The 23,526-nt window shown below is 39.3% G+C and overlaps 1 protein-coding gene across 4 annotated transcripts in view; it reads right to left on the reverse strand.

Annotated features, from left to right (window-relative positions):
* Window positions 1–23,526, reverse strand: part of TET1 (tet methylcytosine dioxygenase 1) — an 84,952-nt gene that overhangs the window by 19,797 nt on the left and 41,629 nt on the right. For 3 of the 4 annotated variants that reach the window (XM_068688868.1, XM_068688869.1, XM_068688867.1), the window contains 6 exons: window positions 23,401–23,491; window positions 22,690–22,783; window positions 10,228–10,436; window positions 8,962–9,112; window positions 5,401–5,490; window positions 4,816–4,953 (listed from right to left, as the gene is read on the reverse strand). In XM_068688868.1, the coding sequence (XP_068544969.1) occupies window positions 4,816–4,953; window positions 5,401–5,490; window positions 8,962–9,112; window positions 10,228–10,436; window positions 22,690–22,783; window positions 23,401–23,491 (773 nt within the window). Of the gene's footprint in view, window positions 1–6; window positions 3,699–4,815; window positions 4,954–5,400; window positions 5,491–8,961; window positions 9,113–10,227; window positions 10,437–22,689; window positions 22,784–23,400; window positions 23,492–23,526 lie in introns of those variants that run through there. The other variant, XM_068688870.1, reaches the window with a different exon arrangement.

A 23,526-nucleotide genomic window follows, 5' to 3' on the forward strand; every position in this document is an offset into this window, starting at 1 on the left:
GAAGCAGTTTGTTTTGTTGGCCTCTTATAACCTGAATGAGCTTGCGTAAGTCTGCAAGTCCGAGAAGGGAGTCCCAGACAGTTTTCCTTTTGACCACTTGAGGCTCTACTAACAGTGCCTTCTGGATACACCCACCTCAGGTGCTGTTTTCATGCCGCATACTGTAACATGGGTGCAGTGCACAAACCACTGTCTGGGAACTCACAGATTACCAGTGAAACTTCTAGTATTTCTCCATTTTCACAATATAAAGAATAACAAAAATCCTTCAGTTTTGGCCAACCTCTTTTCAGTGGTTTGCAGGGACAGGACAAGGGGCAATGGCCACAAAACGGAGCCCAGGAAGTTCCGCACCAACATGCGAAAGCACTGCTTCACGGTGAGGGTGACCGAGCACTGGCACAGGCTGCCCAGGGAGGTTGTGGAGTCTCCTCCTCTGGAGATATTCAAGGCCTGTCTGGACGCCTACCTGAGCAACCTGCTCAAGGGAACCTGCTTTGGCAGGGGGGTTGGACCCGATGATCTTTCGAGGTCCCTTCCAACCCCTTCAATTTTGTGATTCTGTGATTCCGTTAAGGTGCTGTGGAGTTTATCTTTTCTCTGATTTGCTATAATCTGGACCTCCAACTTTAAATACTTATGTAGCTCACAAAGAAGTTGTGGACATGACCTCAAATGCACTCTTCAAGTATTTGCAGACATATTGTGTCATTTATTGCAAAGGTCTGGACATACATATGCAGTGGTAACTTGGTGAGCTGTAACTACAGACATACAGTAAGTTATGGGAAGAGCAGAGCAAAAAAAATTATAAGAAGGAAAAAATCAGGAACAGTTTGTTGATGGATTGCTTATTGACACTAACTACTTAATTCTGCTGCCAGTAATTTTACATTGCAGCTGCCTTTGAAGCATAGATGTAAGCAGAGATGTATCTTCCTCCCCCTCCTTCCACAGTGCCTCCTACAGACTGTGCAGCCCCGCCACTGCTCTCTCACCTTCCTCCACCCCAGCAGAAACGGCAACATGCCCCACATGGTGAGCAGCACCCATATGCATGGCACACAGCTAGTAAGGTCATCATAAACCATTTTGTTCTAGCTGTTGTGAAACCCCTTATTTCAGTGATTTAAATGGATTCACGCAGGTATTACGAGTGTGATCCTTTGCAGCTAAGCCATTGAAGAAACAGCAATACTTACATTTCACAGAATCCATTAATAACTATAAAGCCTTTATTTACATGCTGCTCATTTACAGTCTAGCTTCACATCGACAAGGAACACTGCACCCTAACACCGTGTTTCAGCATACAGCAATGGCCCTTAGTACAACATTAAAAGATGACAAAAGAATCTGAGTAAAACTGGATGGCATATTTATTGACTTCGAGGTTCTTCAAAAATTCAATCCATAGGCAGAAATTACTTTGCTTCTTTCAGATAACCATACTAGTTTACACCTCTGTAGAAATGCCAAGTGTTTTCATTCTATTATAGAGACAAAGAGGGAATATCCACTTTTGTCTTCAGCTTTTCTATCAAAATGCAGTTCTGCAAAATTATCAGATTTTGATAGCCAGGAAAGGTTTTCAGCAAATCAAATCTCTCATGGTAAATCTTGCTTTTTCTAAGTTAAAATGTACTATTCTACCTTGTATCTACAAAAGATGTTTCCAAAACTTTTCTTCCTCCCCTGTTAACAAAAATGATAGTCATTTATTTTCAGAAACACGTACAAATAATTCACTTCATCATCAAAACATGTAGATCTGGAAAAATACAGAATGCTTTTCTGAAATTCTGGCAGTAACAGAGAAAGGAAATTATTCTTCACAGCTGATTAGATACAATATTATTTTAAATATACAGTAAATTCCCTACTTGTCCTTAAGCTCATTTAGTGTTTTGCTGAACTCATATCTGTGTCTGATTTAAATCATTAAAAAAAATATCTGTTTTTCCTTTACTTTCTGTGCACTATGCAGTATTTCTTTCCTATTTGTAGAGAAAGTGATTCACCAACTACTGAAGGAAGAAATGAAAATGTCACTCATGCCATAACTAGTGGTGACAGAACTGGCAGCATTTTAGAAATACCATCTTATAAGGTATTTATTTATTTCAACCTTTTTAGTCTAGAGGAACTTCCGATTTTATAAATGAACATGTTGTGTCTGGGTAAGAAGGAAGAGAAGCAATCTTACCAACACCAACAACGTGCAAGATGACAAGTATGTTTTGTACAAATTTTAAAAGTGTAAGTTGTGATTATCATTAAAAAATCAAATAAAGGAAACGAGGAAAAATGTAAATTAATTTGCATGCCTTTCAGTTTTAAAAAGCCAGGCAAGTCATCCCCATTCTGTTTATTAGCACGTTATCAGAAAACAATCATCTATATGAAAACTGACAGTCACCTCAGGTAGGTGTAATACTTGCACACATTGCATTTTGCATACAGAATATGTCAAAGGTAAGATGCAAATACCTCCATCATTGCCAGCAGTGACCTGTACGAAATGCTGATCTATTTTAAGCTAAGTAGGTAGCTGAAGTAGCTTCTGAAACTACATGGAAAACAGGAGGTGACCAGACAGATGCTAGAGTCACATGTGGTAATTTTGTTTTGTGTTCTTACGACTAGTTTTCCTATTTGTTTACAAGCCAAACTTAACAACCCTAATTTTGATCATCAACAAGCTGAATCTAGATTGAAGAAAGTCCAGCATATCCTATTACCTTGTCTGCAGAATAAAACTCTCTGCTTTGGGCTTCCAACTGTACCTACATATCTAAGCGTACTAGACAGCAACTTAATTAAGCCCTCTCACTGTGGATGTTGTATATAGATCATTAGCTAACTCTGAACTCCAGTTCACCTTCTTGTTAAATTTTGTTACATAAATTGAGTGTTAATATTTGCCACCTACTTATACACAGCCTTTTGTTTCAAGCGTATTGGAATAAAGAGAATATGAAGTTTGCAACAGGTATTTGTATGAGTGAGCTATCTGATGAAGATCCTATTTAAAGGTGAACTTCTCAGCAGCTGGAGTGATTTTATGTTTTGTAAGACTTACAAAATTCATCACCAAAATAACATCAGATTATTACACATACATACACGTTCATAGAACTATTCCTTGGTACATTCCTCAAAAAAACACCAGCACACACACACAAAAAACAAACAAAAAAAAAAACAAACAACAAGAGTTAATCATCCCTCCAGCCAACTGCTGGCCACACATTTATGACTTTTCCAAGAGGATAACTGTATTCTTTATGGGATCCAATATGGCTGAGTGAGTAGTGGGATCAGTTTCCATTTTGTCTTTACATTAACAGGCAAAGTAGCACTTAAAATATTATTTTGGGAACACCCAAATTAAGTTTCATTTAAAACTATGTCATGCAGTCTACCATGAAAAGGAAGTCTCATTTCCATATTTGAGATCTTTAAAAGGTCTGAATTATCATGCTTCAGAAGCTCTGAAGTGACTGTACATACACATGAGCTTACTCATAGTAGCTCACTAATACTTTGCAAAGTATGCTTTCAGCATTTTCTTACTAAAATATCTGCATATAAGTAGCATTCAGTATTAGGAAGAAAGTGCTAGTCTATTCAGGACTGGCATTCCTGATGAATTCTGAGGCCTGCTTCCATAGTTAAGTAACAGATATTTACCCCACCTGCAAGAAGACATTTAACATCAACAACCTTTCCAGTCACTTCTCCTTGACGTTACATACAAACACCAGTAAGTATACACTTAAATTCAATGCTTTATTGCATTCAGCTCATCACAGCAACACAATAATTGAATTCTCATTTTCAAATCTTAAAAAAATCAGTTTATAAGATGGCAGAGATTTTAGATGCGTTTCCTTTTTCTGTATACACATCCTTTGATTGAGAAATTATCCTCAAGTGTTACCGATGTACAAGAAGTCATCCTAGTTGTTTAGGAAGTATTTACAGTGTTCTAACTACTAAAGAAACAAAACTCATATTTACACAAGCATTGTCAGCTTTATTTCATTTTCTTCTGACTGTGTCCCTCTTCATGACTATGGGTCTCAGTTTCTAAAAGACTACTTAACTGAGTAATTCCCAACTGATTTTCTCACTAACAAACCAGCAAGGTATTTAGTACAATGATCACATTAAAAACAAACAAACAAACAAACAAAAAAAAAAACACTGATAACTGTGGGTTATCCTTTCATAGTGAGATACTCAGATTTAATTTCAAGGACCGTAACAGGCACCTGAATCCACCACCTGCTCCATGACATCACAGGATGTACTTTCTGACTAGTAACTTTACCAATGTGAAGCCTGGTAAGTGCACACTGCAAGAAGAAAGTGGATTTGATGGGCTGGGGGAGGTAAATTAATAACAAGTTTATTTGTTTAAGCTCTTCTACAGATGTGTGTGCAACTCCTTGATTAGGCCATTATTACCTGACTTTGAGCATCGAGCCTCTACTCAGAATAACTTATCCGTCCCATGGACAATCCTGTCTAAAAGGCTCTTGTGTCTTCAAAGAATTATGGTATTTTGTAGGAAAGATCACTCACATACCTTTCTTGATTTGCTTTACAACAAGATGAACTTATGTCCTCTGTAGACTAATAATAAATAGATCCAAATAACATGAGAATTTATAAATGGCAACGTGCAAATCATTTAATAATCGTTTAAAAAACTTCACACAAGTGTACCCACTAAATTAAGAAACATTTTAGGACACAGAGTAATCACAACAGTAAACAGTACAAAAAAAGAAAATCCTCTGTACATACCACAGTGCTTCCATTGTGCATGTTATGTGTATCCTTATGGGCATGGGCACAGAAATCTATGCAAGCTGTTACACCAGAGAAAGGCCTACCGTCCTTGGATCCAAGCCGACAGTCTGGGCCCATGTGCTCATTTTCCACCTAAAAATGAAATGAACTACAGGTACTTAGGACTGCAAGTGTGTGACGCAGAACCCCCTAAGCCACAAATGCATTTGGGACTGAATAAATACAGCCAGTAAGTATATCAGAAAGCACCTATTTCCCCACGAAACATGCAATACTTCTTACTGGCTGTCAGCAAGATTATCAGCTCAGCCAGGATCAAACCGTCTCTGCAAATAAAGTGTTTTTATTTGCAAGACTTTTAAAAATGCACAGCTGGTGGCGTAACTTAATCACCAGCTGGAATAAAAAAGATTTTAAAACCAACCACATGAAATAACAAATGGAAGTAACAGTGGGATTCGTCACATCTGTGAGATCTCCTGCTTCCACCTGCTAACATACTTCCACGCTGCATCTCATTTTTAAACAATACTGCCTTGCTGGAGGTACAGCTACACTAGTTGGCTGTCACAGACCTACCTGGTTCTGGAAAGCTTCAGGAGCAAGCTTTTTATAAACCGGAGCCACATCAGTAGCTAAAGTTTGCAAATTATTTTCAAGAAGTTCCTCCTGCAGAGAAAGACAATGTTTAGAGAGCTACAATTTACTTTAAATGAATCCAATCCAGTTTAGAGATGTCTGACTCAAGTCAGCAAAACCAATAAGGTCCACCTGTACCTTATTTTATCAATCTGACGTCTGTACCATTGTCTTCTGTCGCTGGACATAAATAAGGCAATTTTTAAATTACTAAAACACGAAAAACAATAAATACAAGTCAACCAAATAGCAACAGAGGATGTGTGCTAAGGCGGAGAAACCTAATATACAAGGAATTTGTTTTTGCCTTGTTTCCTCCTTCTCATCCACAGCCAATCAAGGAAAGAGGTGTGTTCCACAGAAAATAGAGAAATACCATCCAGAAGAAAAAAATTATACCACATTCTGGGTGGAGATGGAAACTCATGTCTTCTTTTAGTGTTTTGTTTATAGGGTCTTAAGTTACAATGATAAATTCCTGCTAAAATATAAAGTTTGCAACTTCTTTGTCTTTTAATCTGATGAGTTACTCCTAACAGTATTTAACACTGATTTCAGCTCGCAGGGGAAGAGGTATGTTTCTAAAACTGCAATAGAAACCTTAGGAAGAGTTGGTATTTTGTTATTTGGGTGTGAAAAATTCACAGGACCTCATAGAAATATCTACTAGATTTGGAAGTAATATTCAGCTCCCTGGGGAAAGCCATGGACACATGATGGGCTTCTGTGGCAGTGTGACATTTAAACTCTTATTTAGAAAAACACAATTCCTAAATTCTTGCTTTTCCTGAATTGTTACTTTTCCAGGAAAATCACCAGCAACCTGGGAAAGAAAAGGTGACAGACTCATTCTGGGGTTATGTATCTCCTGCTTTGTTTTCCTCCAAAGGCCAGGCTTTTGAAGACAACTGCAGCTTCAGTTTTGCACACTGGGTAGTGGCAAAAAACAGCAGCTTGCTTCTTTGTGTTCTACAAGAAACACTTGTCACCACATATTGTAAACACTTATGCCCATAAGTATACTTCACATTTTTCAATGTGATATTACAAAATGATACTGTATTTTTAACTTGTACTATAGCCAGTTTATTAACTGTTGATTGCTACCACATGTTCTTCTGAACTGCACTGAAGGTAACGCATCCTTAATTATCTATCCTATGTACTATTCTTACCTAGGTAAATACACCCTTAACCTCATCTGACTCCATCCAGGGCCTCAAATGATCAACCAATCCAAATCTTTCTGGACTTCGAACTATCTTCGTTTTAATGTGCTATATCTCCTAGCTTTATGCCATCTGCAAAATCATCAATATCCAGTTAGCTAGAAGAAGTATCTGATAGAAAAATAAAAAACCAAATGAAGAGAAAAAATATTCACCAGTAAGTACTCTTTTTTGAGATGTACAGCCAGCCCGCACACACACTGAAGTGCCCAGCCAAGCACCACTGGCACCTAGAGCTGGAGGCTTTTGCACAGCAGCAGCCAAAGGGTGCACACACTTCCCTCACAGACAAACACCAGAACGGAGTGCCTGTGTGCTCTGCAGCCCTTATCCCCTCCCAGCTGCACTCCCCAAGGAGATTTTAAAACTTCAGCAGAAAAAGGGAAATAAGACTATACACTTTCAGATCACACATCTAGAAAACATCCCATTATTGGTTAAGTAATCCACTCAGATAACTGCTAATGTACTGTAGTGGAAAGTATTCTCCTACAAAAACCTGCAGATTACCTGTTAAATGAACAGGCAACCCTAGAGTGCTCTCATTAGTGGGGCACCATTTCTAGATGCCACTATGAACGCCATCGTGCTTGACTGAATGGAGCTCAAGGTGGCCTTTCACAGACACAGGGGAAGTGATGTCACCAACATAGCCTGCAGACTCATGCAACACGGTGTGATGAGCGAAGAATCTATTTGAGCTGCCTTTTAAGAGATTAGGATGCAGGCTAATATTTCATTAGACGTGCATATGAAGACTGCCACCTTGCTGATCTCCCAGCTAATGCCATTAGAAGCATTAGAAACCTGCAGAGGAAACATGCACAGGATGCTCCGTGTGCGACACTAAGCAGGGAAGAACCTAAGACACAGTAACAGAAAACGGAAAGGGACAAAGGGGAACAGGACTACTAAAATGAAGGAACACCCAAACATACACAGTTCTCTGTAAATTAAAATTTATAAAACAAACTCCTTCAAGACATTTTAGACAAGCAGAGAATTTCTGCTTGTACTTCCTGAAGTCAAGTATTCACTAGGAAACAAGTAGAGAGAGGCTGTGTGCCCTAGACTGCTGAGGCAGAAGTCCCATTAGCACTTTTAAGTGCTAATGAAGTTCGTGAATACCCACAATGCGAGTGGACAGCGCAAGTCAAAGGAGAATGAGGGTTTTGCATTGTGCACATGAGCATAATATGTGCTTAATCAGGTCTTTTGTGGAAAAAAATAGGACTTGGGAGGAGTATTTAGCTCCAGTGAATAAACTGACATCACTCTTCCCAGAAACACTGTGTGCGCACACATGTGTACACTACACATTAAAAATGCACAACGCTCCTCCTGTCTGGCCTTCAACCAGTGAGGTCTTTTCTGTATCTGGCAGCAGTGGAGCTCAGGAGCTGAGAAAGACTAATGGCAGGATAACCCAGAAGGAGAACTAGGTAACAGACTGCTCTATATGCGTCTTTTAAAGCATGTCAGATATGCTAGTGAAGACCTAATTCATTTATCCAGGAGCTCCACAGGGAATAGGAGTTACGCAGTCAGAGCAAAAAGAACTTTAGAGTTAGCCCAAGGAATCTTTTTGCTTTATGTCCCTCAGGCAGTGCTTATCAGTTTATACCACATTTATTCCTTCATCACAAAGTAACTTTGTTTTTTAGAGGTATATTACTTGGCATAATCCATCATCATATTTTCTGCACTGAGCTTTATGTCACCACTAATGCTCATTATCAGCAATTAGGAGTATCAGTTGGATGCATCATATCTTACTGTAATTCATTCCCTTAAGTGTTTCAGAAGCATGTTGTCCAAGGAAATAACAGTTTATTCCCGATGTCAGACAGATACCAGGTTGTCTGCTGGTCAGGGATCAATGCAAAAGGCATGCAATCCAAGGCACAAACATTTCTATAACAGGACAAGAGGACTGAATCTGTTGAGGTGCAGTCTTGGTGCTTATAAAACCCTTTATCTCTAATTACAAAGTATCATCATTTCATATCAATTTACACAGTGGAGCTAAATATGTAAAAAAAAAAAAAAAGCATTTAAGGATAATTTTAGAGTACTTAAGGAGATAATAAGAGAGCACTTTCACGCAGTGGAAAAGTTATAAATGCTACAGCTACAAAACATTCAGTTGAATACCCATATGATAAGCAATGCGTACGTATGTGTGGGGAATATCTGCAGATCCCATTTCTAGTTCTGAAAATCATCTGAATAAATAGTTGGAGAAAAAAAAACACACAAAATAAAGTCTTACTTGTTTAGGGTCATCAGTGAGAAGCCTAAATTTCCTGGGGTTTTTGCTTCTTGCAAATTTACATCCATTGAAATACATACTCCATGAACAGCCAAATGAGAATGATGCTCCGCAAGTTTCTGGATCAAGTCCTTGACATGCACAAGTACGGCTATGAACGGAAATAAAGACAAGTCATGTTAGCTGACAATGCAGCTTGTGTTTTTTGTTTTTTTTTTAAACTTATCAGTGATATTTGTTATTTCTTTTATAATACATAGCAAAATAACACAGTTTAACCGGGTATTTTCTGTTAATTAAATATTTGTGTGTAGAGGATTTTTTCCCCAAGGAAGACAGTCCCAACTCCAAAAAGACCCACGAGTTCTACTGCTACAACACTGAGATTTAGCTATGTAAATATATATCCGTGCTTCTTTGATTTTGACTTCCCAACTGAGTAAAATTTTGTCCCACATAAATACCATATTACCCCAAAATACAGTAAATACCTCATGTGCAACAATGCCATTATTGTCAAATTGATCCAACTTCTAAAATGGAACAACCTTACTTAGCCTAACCATTTAAGAGCACAAGCATTACATTCAGGCCACTGCACAGCTGTTAGATATTGGTTAAATACAGGCAACAAAAAATCAGCATGAAGACAGCTCTGCTCCACAGCTTGAGTTTCAATGAGGTTCAATCTCTCATTTATTTAAAAAGATGGAGTATTTTAATTTTACATCTACGTAGAATTACAGCAACGTCAGCTGAAGAACATGAGGCAGCTGACAGCACTACTACTGCTTCTCTCATTTGATTAATATAACTGAAAACAAAGCACATTTGCAGCTGTCCTGGCCAGACTTGAGATGCTGGGCAATGTGTACTGCCAGGAAGAGACATCCTCAGATCTCTCAAAGGCCTCCCTCATGCCGTATACTCATGTGCAGGAGGAAAGGCAGCACACCTTCCTCTGGTGACCAGCCAGCTTGGCTCATGAGCACAGTACAAGTCACATCCTAGCAGCTCCTTACCATGCCTGCAATATGTAAAGTGTGTGCAAAGACAGGGGAGAAGTTGCCACCCGCCTCCCTGGGCTTTCCTTGTACAACTATCCCTTGGAGCCTGGCCTCTAGAAAAAGCCAGGAACTAAATTTTATACTGAAATGACACCTAGTGGTTTGTAACTTTAACACTACCAGTGAAATCTCATGCTATGTATTACAGAACAACATTCAAAGGGTGACCCAACGATCACTGACAAGTGAAGTGACATACTCTTCATTTAATGCACATCTGCGGCTTGTGGGACAGCCGTATTTTCTGAGGCTCTGCGTCAGTTCTTTGTACAGCGTGTCAGCCAGGAGATGAGGGATCCCTTCCCAGGCCAGTATGAGAATCACTATGACGGCCGTTTGACAGTGGTGTCCTGCACGCTGACGTACCAAGCACAGCAACTTTTCCTCATCGCTACTTCTTCGTATCACCTGGAAGAATCATTTTGTTTATTCTCAGATAAAAGTAGGAAACACATAACGTGTTGTTCTTCTGAGACATGTCAGGCCTGGAAGAGAATGAAAAATCGCTGCCTGAAGTGTCCGTCAGCAAGCAGGGGCAGGAAAGCTGTGGTCTCTGATGTAAAACATTACTTCAAATTACTTCTCTATCTGTAGAAACAGCGCGTGTTACAGGAGGAATACCCTAGGTGTTCTACACAAACAATGAAGACGGATTAAGAAGAAAATAACCACTAGAAGTAAATAATCATCTCGAAGTAACAGATCCACTGCTAATAATTACCTTGAAAGTACTACTGAAAATGTACTGCAGAACGCAGGTACATAAAAGCACACTCCAAAAGCAAACAGCCTTGTGTTAAGATGGTTACCACAGTTACACATCAGCATATAAGATGGTTTCTATCTTGGAAAAGAATATTACAAGAAAGTGATGAAAATAAATGGTGTTCTTAGTGAAGGAAGCAAGGAGATTTTACATAACATATCCCTAAATGACCTACATTACAGTACTTAACAAAGTGCTGATTTTTTTTTTACTGATTTTATCCATGCAACAACACACCAAAGGCTAACATGATACAGAACACTATAATGGCTTTCAATATACCATGAAATTAAAGGGGGGAAAAAAAAGATAGTCTAAGTGCTACATATTTTGTTTTTTGGCATAATTTGAAACAAAGCCGCATTATAAGAGGACCAAAAATGCATTGACACTAGGTAGTACTAGAACATAGGCTTTGAAAATATGTTTATCTATTTGTCAAACATGTTTTACCCACCATAGCCTCTATGAGGCTCCAACAAAAGTTCCAAGACTTCAGTGTTAAGCTTCAACAAATGTATTGGACCTGGACCTCTCAGGCATTAGAGGCCAAATCTTCCTCCTCGGCTCGGTTGTACACAGGATGAAGACAGCTGGGTTGCTCCACGCAGTGAGCCTGTATGCTGTAGATGGGCTCTGCCAGCCCCGCAGCAAACACGCTTGCTCAAGGCGAGCAGCCAGTCATCCTGGCTTTCCACCCAACAACCCCTATCCATTAGCAGAAACCCCACAGCTAAGTTACTAATCAGGGCCTATAAAAGCAGGAAGGCAACAGTTTCACCTATTCTTTGGATACCTCCAAATGGCTGAATTTTCATGCAGATTCCCTATCAGACTGATGTCAAAGCTTCTTTGTTGCCAGACTCGCAGCTAGCTGTCATTAATAATGTGAGCGCTAGCCTGATCAACTGTGAGTATCTAAATTATTTGAATTAATTCAAAGTGGGGACCAAAGTACCCTTGCAATTAATCTGCAAATGAAAGGATCTTCATCAGACTAACAGTTTCAGAGCAAATCTGTTCAGGCTGAGAAGAAAGAAGCAAGCTTCAAGTTAGTTTGTGTCAAGGGAGAAAGCATCACCCTTTTAAAGTTGATTACGCAGCCTTAAAATCAGCCTTAAATTGAGTGAGAAAACAAGTAACCGCATCTGAGGTACCATTTCTCAAAAGGAGTCTTGGTTGTGACTGACCAACCGGTACAGTATTTTCTGTAAAGAAAGAAAAATAATGCAACTCATTTACATTTGAGTGAGCTTTACAGAAAAGCTATTAGGGCTGACACACAATACAGGTTATTCATGTTGGTGTGAGTTTTACATTCCTGAGGCAGCACTGTTCTTTCGAGTCAGAAAGAGGAATTTGATTTTGTTACTCAGAAGGAAGGGTGATGTTTTTAATCTCTTTTGTCTTCCTTGGTTTTCTAGACTTCCTAACTTCAATGAGGAAATCTGGTATCTCTTAGTTTCTCAGTACAACATCAGGTTGCCCTTTGTGAGCTCTCACAGAGCTCTAAACTGGAAATACAGGGTCCAGGAAAAATGACAAATGGACAGGAAGGTAATTCATAGTTTGCTTTGAACAAACATCACACCACCCTGGAGTTAACCCCAGCTGGAATTTGCTTTATTGTGCAAGCAGCAGATATTGCAATACTCTTACTGGACCCCAGAACATTTTACAGTCCATTGTCTTTCAGGCCACAAAGGTGGCTAAGGGATTTATTAGTTGCCTGAATTTCATTTCTGCACCTCTTAAGATGTTACATCATATGCTCACATCTGACTACTGCAGCTGCAGTACTCCTGCCCTTTGGTAACTGGGGTAAGGCACTTTTCTCCCCCTGTCTTAGAAGAGCACAACTCACACCGAAGCAATCGCAGTTCCTCCGGGCTCACGGCCAGCGGCAGTGCAGGCAGAGCTGGAGCAGTGCTGCTTTTCCTATGTTAACTGCTGGTGCCCGTTCACACTACAGTTGACTTTCTCAAAGCAGTAATAAGTGGAGACTCTCTTTGCAGTAATAATAAACTCACAGCAACACCACACTCAGCTTTAATTCACAAAAAAGCACAGTTGAGGGAGACAACTGAAAAACTATAGAACAAATCCAGGCAATAGAAACACCATGTAAATTCCTGATGATTTAACATTTTTTCTCATGAGGAAAATCCCCACTGCACTCCTTGACTTGGTGACTTATTAGTGACATTAACACTCATGTAATTTCATTAATTTCCAGCTTGCCATTTGTTTTTTAGATTATATCCACTATGTTTCTAAACTCTGTAAGTAGTTATATATTAAGCTAAAGAAAAAATTACCATATCTGCTTTTCTTCCTGAATTTGTGTTTATCTCAGTAACTGGTAAAGCCCAAAATGCGAATACAAGCTGTGCACTGCTTATCAAGATTCTGTCTGATATGCGAACAGACCAGATTTCTTACTGTTTGTAATGGGCCTCGTAAGGTTTTACTTGATTGATCATTTCTCAAATTATTCTTAAATTCAGGCATCTCCAATATGATTTATTTCCATCCCAGTTTCTGCAACTTGAAGTGATTCAAGATGATTTCAAGACCTCTTAACCCTTAAAGTTCCCCAAACCACAGTGTTTCAACCCACTACTCCCCCCACAAACACACATTGTGTAAAACATCCTGCTTCTTTTAAATTTGTGCAACAACATCATCATTTTAAAGTCATCATGAGTAGCATACAAAGCCTCAGCCTACACTCTGAACAACCTTTTGTTCTTTGGGCATGTGCTTGATACAGTGGTCTTTCTCAGTAAGGCAAATTTTATTCATGCACTATCACAGCCACAGAGAATACAATACCAACATAACTTATGAATCAATTCTTCATGCAATGATTTAAAACATATATGGATGTGTTATTGGAAGTTTGTAGACTAATCCCAATGTACTTATTGTTTCCCTATGACACACTCAGATGCTGAACATGAAGTTAAATATGCAGCAGAGCAAGTCATTTAATGTTTCTCAGACTGTAAACAATGCACAAATCAGCTGGCAAATCTCATCTCCAATAGTTGTTGATCCTACCCATGATTTCTGTGATGTAGTTGTTAAAAATGGTAAAGTAAGCAATTAAATACTTCAGTTTGGTTAATTTGGGTCCCTAATGCACTTAAAAGGAATGAGAAAATAATCATTTAAGTGGTAAAATTTTAAAGGTAGCTTTTTAAGACAGCAAAATAAAAACTTGTCCCTGCAACTGTTTTTCCACACCATCATTTCTCAGTGACTCACATAGACAAATAATATAATAACAGAAAAAACAGACTTGTAGTAAGTTTCTAAAGTATTATATAACACTTAAATGTGGTACGATCATCTTTTTTGCAGGTACATAGGCCCAGATTATCCCTGAGCTCATTTTAGCAAGCAGTAACTGTCACCGGTACTAAGCATCCATCAGAAAATTCCTACATTTACAACAAAATCAGTTCCTGCTGTAACACAGCCCTTCTGGAAAGCCACAGACCTGACAGAGTGCCCTGCAATGCTGGACCTGGGCATGAAGCTCCAGGCAACCTGCTCCTTCAGCAGGTCACTAACATACACACATCTAGGACAAGCACAAAAACTGAAGTGGGACAAACACCTCCTGCCTAACAGCTTTCTTATGCACATCCGTATTTGGACACACAGCAACACAACTATCACCCTTGTAGGTTGCCAGTTTGGGCAGAACGTTCATTTGTTTTTGTCTTTTCCCAAACCTCATTTTGTACATTCCTCCTGTGCTGCAGTCTGGCACCCACCACCATTACTTTGTGGACCATGCCTGTTCTGCATTATTACAGCTCTCCATGTGTTCTTGTTTATGCATGCAACTTAAAAAGACAGCAATTCGACTCATTTCTTTTATTAACTAGTCCAGATATTCTGAAGTGGCAGAATCAGCTAATACAAGTAAGCCTTCAGGGTGAGCCACAAACTGCCAGCTAGGACAGAAAGGCCATCAACAGCACTTCTGGCAACATACCACAGCTAAACCTCTGATTCTACAAGCCACAAAGGTAGAAATTAACCCAATTTTCCTAACAGAAATTATGAACCCCGAACTAGATTATTAAAGAAGTGCCATACACTCCAGGAGTTTAACAAGGCGTTACGGGACAAATAAGCAGCTTCTCAATCCCTCACATACAAGGATACCAAAGAGACAGAGAAGGATAAGAGGACTTCTTGGGATTACTTTACTGCATTCATTTTGCCTCCAACTAAACACTGTAAGAGCAGGACCAAGTCAGAGAAGCTGACTGTCCAGCCTTATCCCAATCCTGGCAATGACTACCAGCAGTTGCCTAGGGATGAGCAGTAGCAGAGGCTTCTGGACACAGAGATGATTCTCATCAACTGTTGCTTCATAGCATCCATAGGCAAAGCTGAATTCCAGGTCGTGTGGAGGAAAAAACAACCCCTTTTCTTTGTGCTGAGCTCATCTTCCCCAAGCACTAGTGCTTTTGGTATAGGATGAGACTGGATGATAGATAGCTACTGGTCTCTCCATGCCACAAAGACCAAGAGAAGTGTGCTTTCTCCCTTTCCCACCTGCCAGGCAGAGAAGCCTTCCCTTGTTTTGCTGAGCTGGGAGACCAGAACTGCTGGCAGAATTTAAGACTGGCGTGCAGCATGCATTCGCCCAGAGGCATAACCATACTTCTTGGTTTCTTTATTCCTTCCCAGCAATTCTCACTGGCTTCTTCTGCTGTTTTCATCACTACTGGACACCAAAGCTGTTTTCTTACGTACTTTTATCCAAGCAGTAACCCTCAGACTGGGGTCCATCACTGTGTATATACAGCTCCACTCTGCTATTTGCATTGCTTCACATTTACCACCAGCAAGACTTATCTAACATTTTACTGGCCATTCATTCTGGACACCAAGTTCTGCCTGTAGGTGATTATAGCTAGCCCTCTTTTCTTTGTTGTCACAAACAACTCTCGTTGGCAACTTGTCACCTCAGTGTTTCCCACTTTTTTCAAATAACTACTGAATATACTGAACAGCATAGATAAAGTTTACCAACAAAACTTGCTCCAGCTGTCCAAGTGTTTGAGTTCTACTTACTTGAATTATTTCTTTTAGATTGTTGAAGCAATTGTCTCAACCCTTGGCAGGAGCTCTAGAACAAGGAATAATTACACTGTGAATAAAAAATACTTGATGTCCTTAAACATAAGCCAGTCTATCTAAATTAGCACGTACATGACTTATGTAACTTGCTAAGAATCAGACTGCAGAAGCTCAGCACACCAGATGCTGAGTTGCCATATGGACGAGAAATTACTTTCATATTTAGGGTAACCAGAATAGTCGTGTGAACTTTGGTACGATATAAACCAGATACTACAAGCAAATAAGTACAAAACTTTAACTGTGAGTTAAATGCAACAAATTACTGGATGAAAACTGAACAGAACTAACAAAAAGGCCCTTTTTAGACTTATTTCATCACCATGTGGTTCTACTGCAATAACTGTCCAGTCCATTCTGAATTTCTTCAGCAAAATAGCTGCGTCTCCTTTGCAGAGCATCAACAGATGATTTTAAAGTGAGAATGCAGCCTAAGTGCTCACAGTAATTTCCTAGGCAACTCATTCAGAACAGCTTGCCTCCACATTTTCTAACCTGTAGATTTTGCCTCTGGGGGAAGTTCACATATCAGAGTCCCTTCTACATACGATGAAATCTTCTGCTAGGATACAATTCCATAATAACCTATACTAGAACAGAGTACAACGCTGCTAAAAATCGCTGCTGTTCTAGCAGGTGAGGCTGTCTAACAGAGAAAGCAGGAGAACTGCTCTTGTTTGCAGCAGAAGAGAGTCTGCCCTCTTTTCCAAATTCAGCCCCCATATATACATGCACAATAAATGACATCAGACTTTTTTCTCACTGCAAAGTGATATATCCTTTTATTCTCAGTATGAATAAAAGATCAACTCCACTTCCCTGAATTCTCTCTTCTCAATAGTACTAGCAGACTACATCAGGTAAGTTAAAACAGAGCAGTCACCATCAATAATGCTATTAAGTTACTTATCTAAATTTAGAGAAATATCACTGAAGTGTTTCACAAGAATTATCAGCCAACACCACTTCCAAACTGATACTAGAAGCAGTCCTGTATACTTAGAAATGAGTAAACAGCAATGCAGATGCTGGTTTTCTATAACCACACAGCCAATGCTGCAGAAATGAGGCCAAAATTCATGTCTCAACTCCCAGTGCCCTCTTACCCTCTGCAGTCTCTCAAACTTCCCCTCCTGTTACATCACATCAATGGTAAACAGTGCTTCATATGATACGGATGACAAACGAGAACCTACACCCCCCGTTTGTTCAGATATCACTGTTTGTTTTGATGTGGTGATAACAGCAACTTAAATGTTTAGTCTTTCATAATACTTAATTTTCTTTATCTTAACGTGACTTTTTTGTTTGATATTTACTCTAATAGTTGAGTTTCACATTAAAGAAACGAGAACACCTCTGTTTCCTGCAGAAGCCATGCAAAAATTTCTAATTATTTTGAATCTCAAAGCATTGTACCACTTAGAGAACAGCTTGACTTTGGGTACTACATTTTTCATCCAAAATAATCTCCTCTATGCTTAACAGAAAAGCATTCCTGCAAACACTAAAACAGTGTGTATAAGAGGTACCACAGGTACGGAAGCACTAACTTCAATGTGTGTTGACAGATGGCAACAAAGTCCTGCTCTAATATAATGGTGGCCAAAAACATGACTAAAACCCCAGCCAACCACCCTACTGTGTGCCAAAATTCACTTCCTTCCGGACTTCTATGGAGATCATCATCCAGACTGGCTGGATGGCAGCAGCCCGAGAGCTGTGGTCAATGGCTGTGCCCACCCTGCCATCCTCCGCCCCGCAGCCAGCCGGGCCGTGCTATGCCAGACCTGCCCATCCCACTGCCAAGCAGCGGGCAGGGATGTACGCATCTGGGAGTCTGCTCACAAGTGCTTGACCTCCTGGGAGAGCAGTCCTCTGGGTAGTTGGTAATGATCACCTACTCCAAAGCACAGTGCCATGCTCGTTTGTCACCTCATTTTCTTTAATAAATTAAAAAAACATCTCTTCTAACACTAACTTACACGTATATACCCTAGAAGCTGGAGTAACTCCTCACTTTTCTTGCTTTTTCTATTTCCCACCACTTTCTCAAGCAAAGTGGAAAAAAAAGTCATCTCTGCATCTGCAGAAGAAATAATTGTTACCAAAACTCATTCAGCACCCAACAAACTGTAGTTTTTAGCATTGAGGCACAAATTCCTATCAGGTCAATGATCTATAAAGTCTTGGTTATAACAGTGAATTATCTAAGCATTACTTTTTGAAAATTTGATGAATTTAAGTGGCTAATATTAAGTCCAGGTCTTTAAAAGAAGACTGTCATTTAAATATATTTCTATTGTATAAGTATTCATATGTGCTTCTTTTTTATCTGTTTTTTTTTTTTTTAATATTTATATAACCTACCAATCTACGACCAACACTAAAAGATCATAAAGCTCTGTCAAGCTATAAACATAAAATCCCAAGAGATAGAAAGTACAAAAGTGAAAGAATTTGACAAAGGTATAACAATCCCATAATACTAAATTTTTCAAACTATTAGGGCTGCCACTAAGATATCAGAATCTGAAGGGTCCACAGATGAAAAATATCCAGGTAAAAAATAACAAAGCTCTCAGAGAAAATAAGGCCAGAGATGCAAAAGCCGCTTCTGCTGTGTTCACAAAAAGGTGTTTGGGAAGATTCCCGCTTCAGAACACTTCTTTGGAGGAAAACCCTCAGCTGTGCACCTTATCAAGCTACAGCTTCCTAAAAAAGTGGTTATAGGACAACAGGAACCATTGAAAAACATCACTCACTCTCCTCCCCAAAGACAGTAACAATTTGCGAAGATCAGGTAACATCCACCCCCAACACTCAAAGATGAGCAACAAAACTGTGACATCTGATGGGCACTGTTTTGGTTTACAATACACCAGTACCAGAAGGCATGAAGATAACTAAAAGTACAGCAGCTCGTAAAATGGGCCTAGGAGAAATCTGCCAATTTAATGATAATGTTAGCCCAGTATCTGTGCAGGGCACATCTGTAGCTCCGAAGGACAGAAGCAGTGATCGCACAGATAACTGTGATGCACAGGGAGAAGTCAAATGTTTGTGAAGGAAAAGTCACTGCTCGGTCATGCTGCAGGTCCTTCTAGAATCCCCAAAGCCACTCAGTAAGGTCCCTTAAAAAAAACAAACACCAATGTGTCTTGGGACAAAGCGAAAGACCACCCAGGAATAACTGGTGAGAAGACAAAGGCTGGTATGTCCCTGATGGGAGCTGTGTAGAACTGCATTCAAGCCTTTGCTCTCCAGCATGTTTGTCAAGGGTAAATAAAAGGATGACAACAGTTGTGGATGACAGCAAGTAATTCAGAGGAGTGAAGACAAGCACAATCTGCAAACAAATGAAGGAGGAGTTCGTACTGCTAAGTGGGCAGTAAGAGTGGCAGATACAATTCACCATAGCATGCATACTAAATGCACGTGGATAAAACTAATCTGTTTTGAAACAGAGAGGGACTGACTGCAGGCTGGCCATTACCATGCAGAAATGAGAATCTGGCATAATGATAGAAAGCTCTAAGAAACTGCCAAATCACTGCTCTGCAATAGAGTTAGAAAGGAAAAGCAACTGCTAGGAATTACTGGAGATAGAGCACATGGCGGAAAATATTTTGCTTACCAGTTTAATACCAAGAGTAAAAGAGGAAGGAAAAGGATGAATAAAGGCAACATTTTTATGAAAGACAACTGAGCACAAAGAAACTGCCTCCAGCTTGGGGAACCTCAGAGCTAAGAATGACTGGAAAGCGAGTGAGTCTTCTGGGGCCCCACTGCCCTGCTCTTACACCTTTCTGCTATCAGACAGCGCTGGAGACAGGGTATCAGTGAGAAAGACCTATGCCCCGACCCGGCTGTTCTTATCAGTTCTTATCTCCTGTCTTTATTCAGAGCTGGAGCCTTAGAAATTACATTGCATCTCTGAATGAAGACAGACAGCAATGATAGCTTAGCTGATCCAAGCCAACGTCCACAAAAACCAGGAGAAGGAACCCAAAGGAAGTCAGTGTAATCCAGAAACGTTAATACCTGAAGCTGCCCTCTGAGGTCAGCGACATCATCTTTGATTTCAGCACAGCAGGATTATGCCAGGAGTGAGGCTACCTACAGATAACAGGTTTATAAACCATTTCACTTAAATGATGTGAGGTAATCTTTATTTCCCATCAGACATACTGAGAACAGAAAAAAAAGAGACCACATCAAACAAAGCACTGATGAAACAATAGGACTGACATGAATCACTGATCACTGGCAGCTTATGGGGGATGCACTGTAACATGATTATATGAATGGGCTAACCCAGGAAGACACGCTGGCAATTCAAGTACTGCAAAGCTTTTCTTTTTTTCTTTTCTTTAACTTGTTACACAGAAACATGAAGAACTCGGACAAAACAAAAATGCCAAAGTGATCAAAACATAATCAAACAAAAAAGGAAAGAAGAGTACGTGTACCCCAGCACGCATCACGGAATGGTTAAGTTATTTTCTAATCATGCAATTAACACCTACAAAGATTTTCCAAGTTTATAGTACCCTAAAAAATAAGGAAGAAAAGGTCATCTTGTTTAGGGAAAAAGAGCATTTCTCAGTAAGTGTTTAAAACAACATGCACATGTTTGGAGCAACTTAAGTAAAAACAATTTTGGAGGACATCAGTATTATGAAACAGTCATTAACAGAAGACTGTATGGACCCAAGTATTTTACAAAGCCTCCTTTGATCCTAAAATGTATCTAAGGAACTGGTAAAGAACAAATTTAACTCATGGAAATAGGGAAATTAGTTGGGGAAAATAGCTAAATATGATCAATTGATACATTCAGTTTTTTTCTCCTCACATTTGCTTCAGCAGAGCTCCATTGTGGTGCTCTTGCCAGCAAGAGCCCTAAGGGCAATAGCTTGTCCATCTGCAAAGCAGAAATGAGTCTGTCCCAAAGTACAGTGTACATGAGTAAGTGAAAGTCTCTGTGCAGCTGACAGAACCTTGTGACTGCAATTATCAAAGAGCAGAGCAAACTTTTTCCATATGCTTTCAAACAAATTTCACAATTACGCTTCTTTGGTCAGAGCCAAAAGCCAACTATGCTCTGTTCTAAGGATTAAAATTAGTATTGTCAATGAGAAGTTAACTCACACATAATGAATACCAACCAAAAAAAGGGCAAATTTTATACAAGATGAGGCATCCTGTATAAAGAAGATTTCCTTCCCTCTCTTCTATTAAGCAGTCACACAGTAACAGCAGATTTGGAAAAGCATTCACCCTCTTTTTGTCTGAGCTTACACACAGAAAGTCACCACTGCACAAAACAAGTTTGGAATTTAGTTAAATTTACATTAAAGCTTACTCTTGTAAACACTTTACATAAAGAAATGTGACAGTCTAATTGAACAGCAGGTCCACCGTACCTTTACAGAGCCTTTTCTATATGCAGCCGAGTGCTTCCTGGCTGTCATATTGTACACACATGTTGGACACCTATGGCCACGCAGACACACAATAAAACCTATCATTCCTGTTTTATATAAAAGGCAGCATGTTGATACTGGCAACAGAAAATTCAATTTTAATAGTTAGCTTTAAATCTCTTCTTCCTTTCAAAGGCTTACAACTTTTTCTAAGATAAGATTTTTAGCTGTGTTAAAATGGAAGGGTTTTGTTGAGCTGAAATGCTAAGAAAAATAATTCCATTCTTTTTGGGTCAGCTGTTTCTGAAATTTGTTTGACCATCTCTGTTTCTTGGATGCCTATTTGTTATTATGTATTATCTGAAGCAACACACACATATGGGAGTCCTTTCCGAATAATAGTTTATGCGCTGAGTATGAAAACCACAATTGGGCTGTTCCAAACATGTAAGCAATAAATATACATGCAGTACCGTTCACGTACATTATGTACTATCATCATTTCTGTCATGTAGTTACCAATGCCAGTCTAACAACTGTACAGGTAATTTCACCAGGTTTTCAGTTATGTCTGAAACTCCTAACAGCAACAATAAAAAATGTATTTTAACAAACAAATTCTTTTTATTTCCAAAACTTAGTTTACAAGATTTCCAGTTTACTTTTTACCCCCCTTGGTGGTTTCAGCAAAGATTAAGGACAATCAATTCTTTCCAAGCTCTTTCCTGGAGCTTGTCTGTTACCTCATTTCCTGGCTCCTATGAAGCAACGTGAGACAAGATTTTAGTGACACTATCACTGCCACATTTACATTTCCAAATATGGAGTACAGCACCTCAAAGAGAGTAACAAACTCCATGGTATATGAAACTGAACTTCCTTATCCAGCACATGCTCCTTTTTTCAGATGATCACAGAATTAAGAAGAGTTTAAAACAAAATTTACTGTATTGTTTTCCAACTCTCCCAAACAATCATCCCTTCTTTCCTTTCAAGCTCCCCAATAGCTTACTTTATGCTCCAGCTTCCAGACACTGTCAAGAATTTCTTACCCTTGATTTGGTCATCTCTGCCAGCTCTATCTCTTTCAAACGCATGCAAACCACAGCACAGCAAACAGCATCACAGCTTAAAAAGTGTTTTCCTTAGCTTCATCATTCAGGCAGATTTGTAGATAAATTAAATGGAAAAACAGACCTTCATTAAAGACCAGATTATATTGAAGCTCAAAGACTGTACACATCATTTGATATTTAAAAGCCACACAGAACAATTTTACTGTTGTAACATAAAAACTTACCCACTTGGCAATCGGACACCCCTGAGAGCTTTTTCCTTCCTTTCCTGTATAAACCACTACCTCTATTCTTACAGCGCTTCCTTTTGCTCCATACCTGTATTAAGAAAGTTAATGAGTAAAACTAAAGCCTCTGAAGACCACTTCAAAACCGTAAACATTTTCTACAAGAACAACTTTATTTTTTCTTTGCTTTACTGAGAATAGAAGAAAACCAAAATATTTAAGATGTCAAAAAATACTTTTAAATTCAACACCCTGCTTGCAAAAGTCATTTTGAAATACCTCGTATAGGAGTAAGCTTCTGCCAAACATTACTTGGAAAGAAAATGTTATCTGCACGCAAATCCTAGTGCAATTGGTCACTGATGTGACCTTTTCTGTCCAACTTGCAGCAGGCTGTTTGTATGCACGACACCAGGAAGTGTAATCTTTGTCATCCCTACTGACTTCAACAGCACCTAAGAGCATACCACTCCTGCTGTAACTGAACCCTAAAACTGCAGGAGCTCAGAAAAAAAACACACAAATTTGGAACTGGAATGCAAGAGCTTACCTCATGCACAGATGAACAGGAAAAGGCTTTACAAATGAGTAGAGCAAAATTTTGTAAAAACAAAGCAAAACATAGCATCTGATTTCTCCTAGTTGCTCTTCTTTCCTGTTTAAACAGTCAAAAATAGTGGGTTTTGTACATTTTGTACATTTCCTTACCTGTTCTCCATTATTTCTCTCACAGCAGCAACACTTGGTCCTGTCCCAAGGTGGGTGTAATATGGGCCTTCATCTTTCTCAATAATTTGCTCTGTAAGCAGGTTGAGACAATTAAGTTTGCACATC

The sequence above is a fragment of the Anas acuta genome, chromosome 7 (genome assembly GCF_963932015.1).
Source record: "Anas acuta chromosome 7, bAnaAcu1.1, whole genome shotgun sequence".
In the NCBI taxonomy this organism is placed as follows: domain Eukaryota; kingdom Metazoa; phylum Chordata; class Aves; order Anseriformes; family Anatidae; genus Anas; species Anas acuta.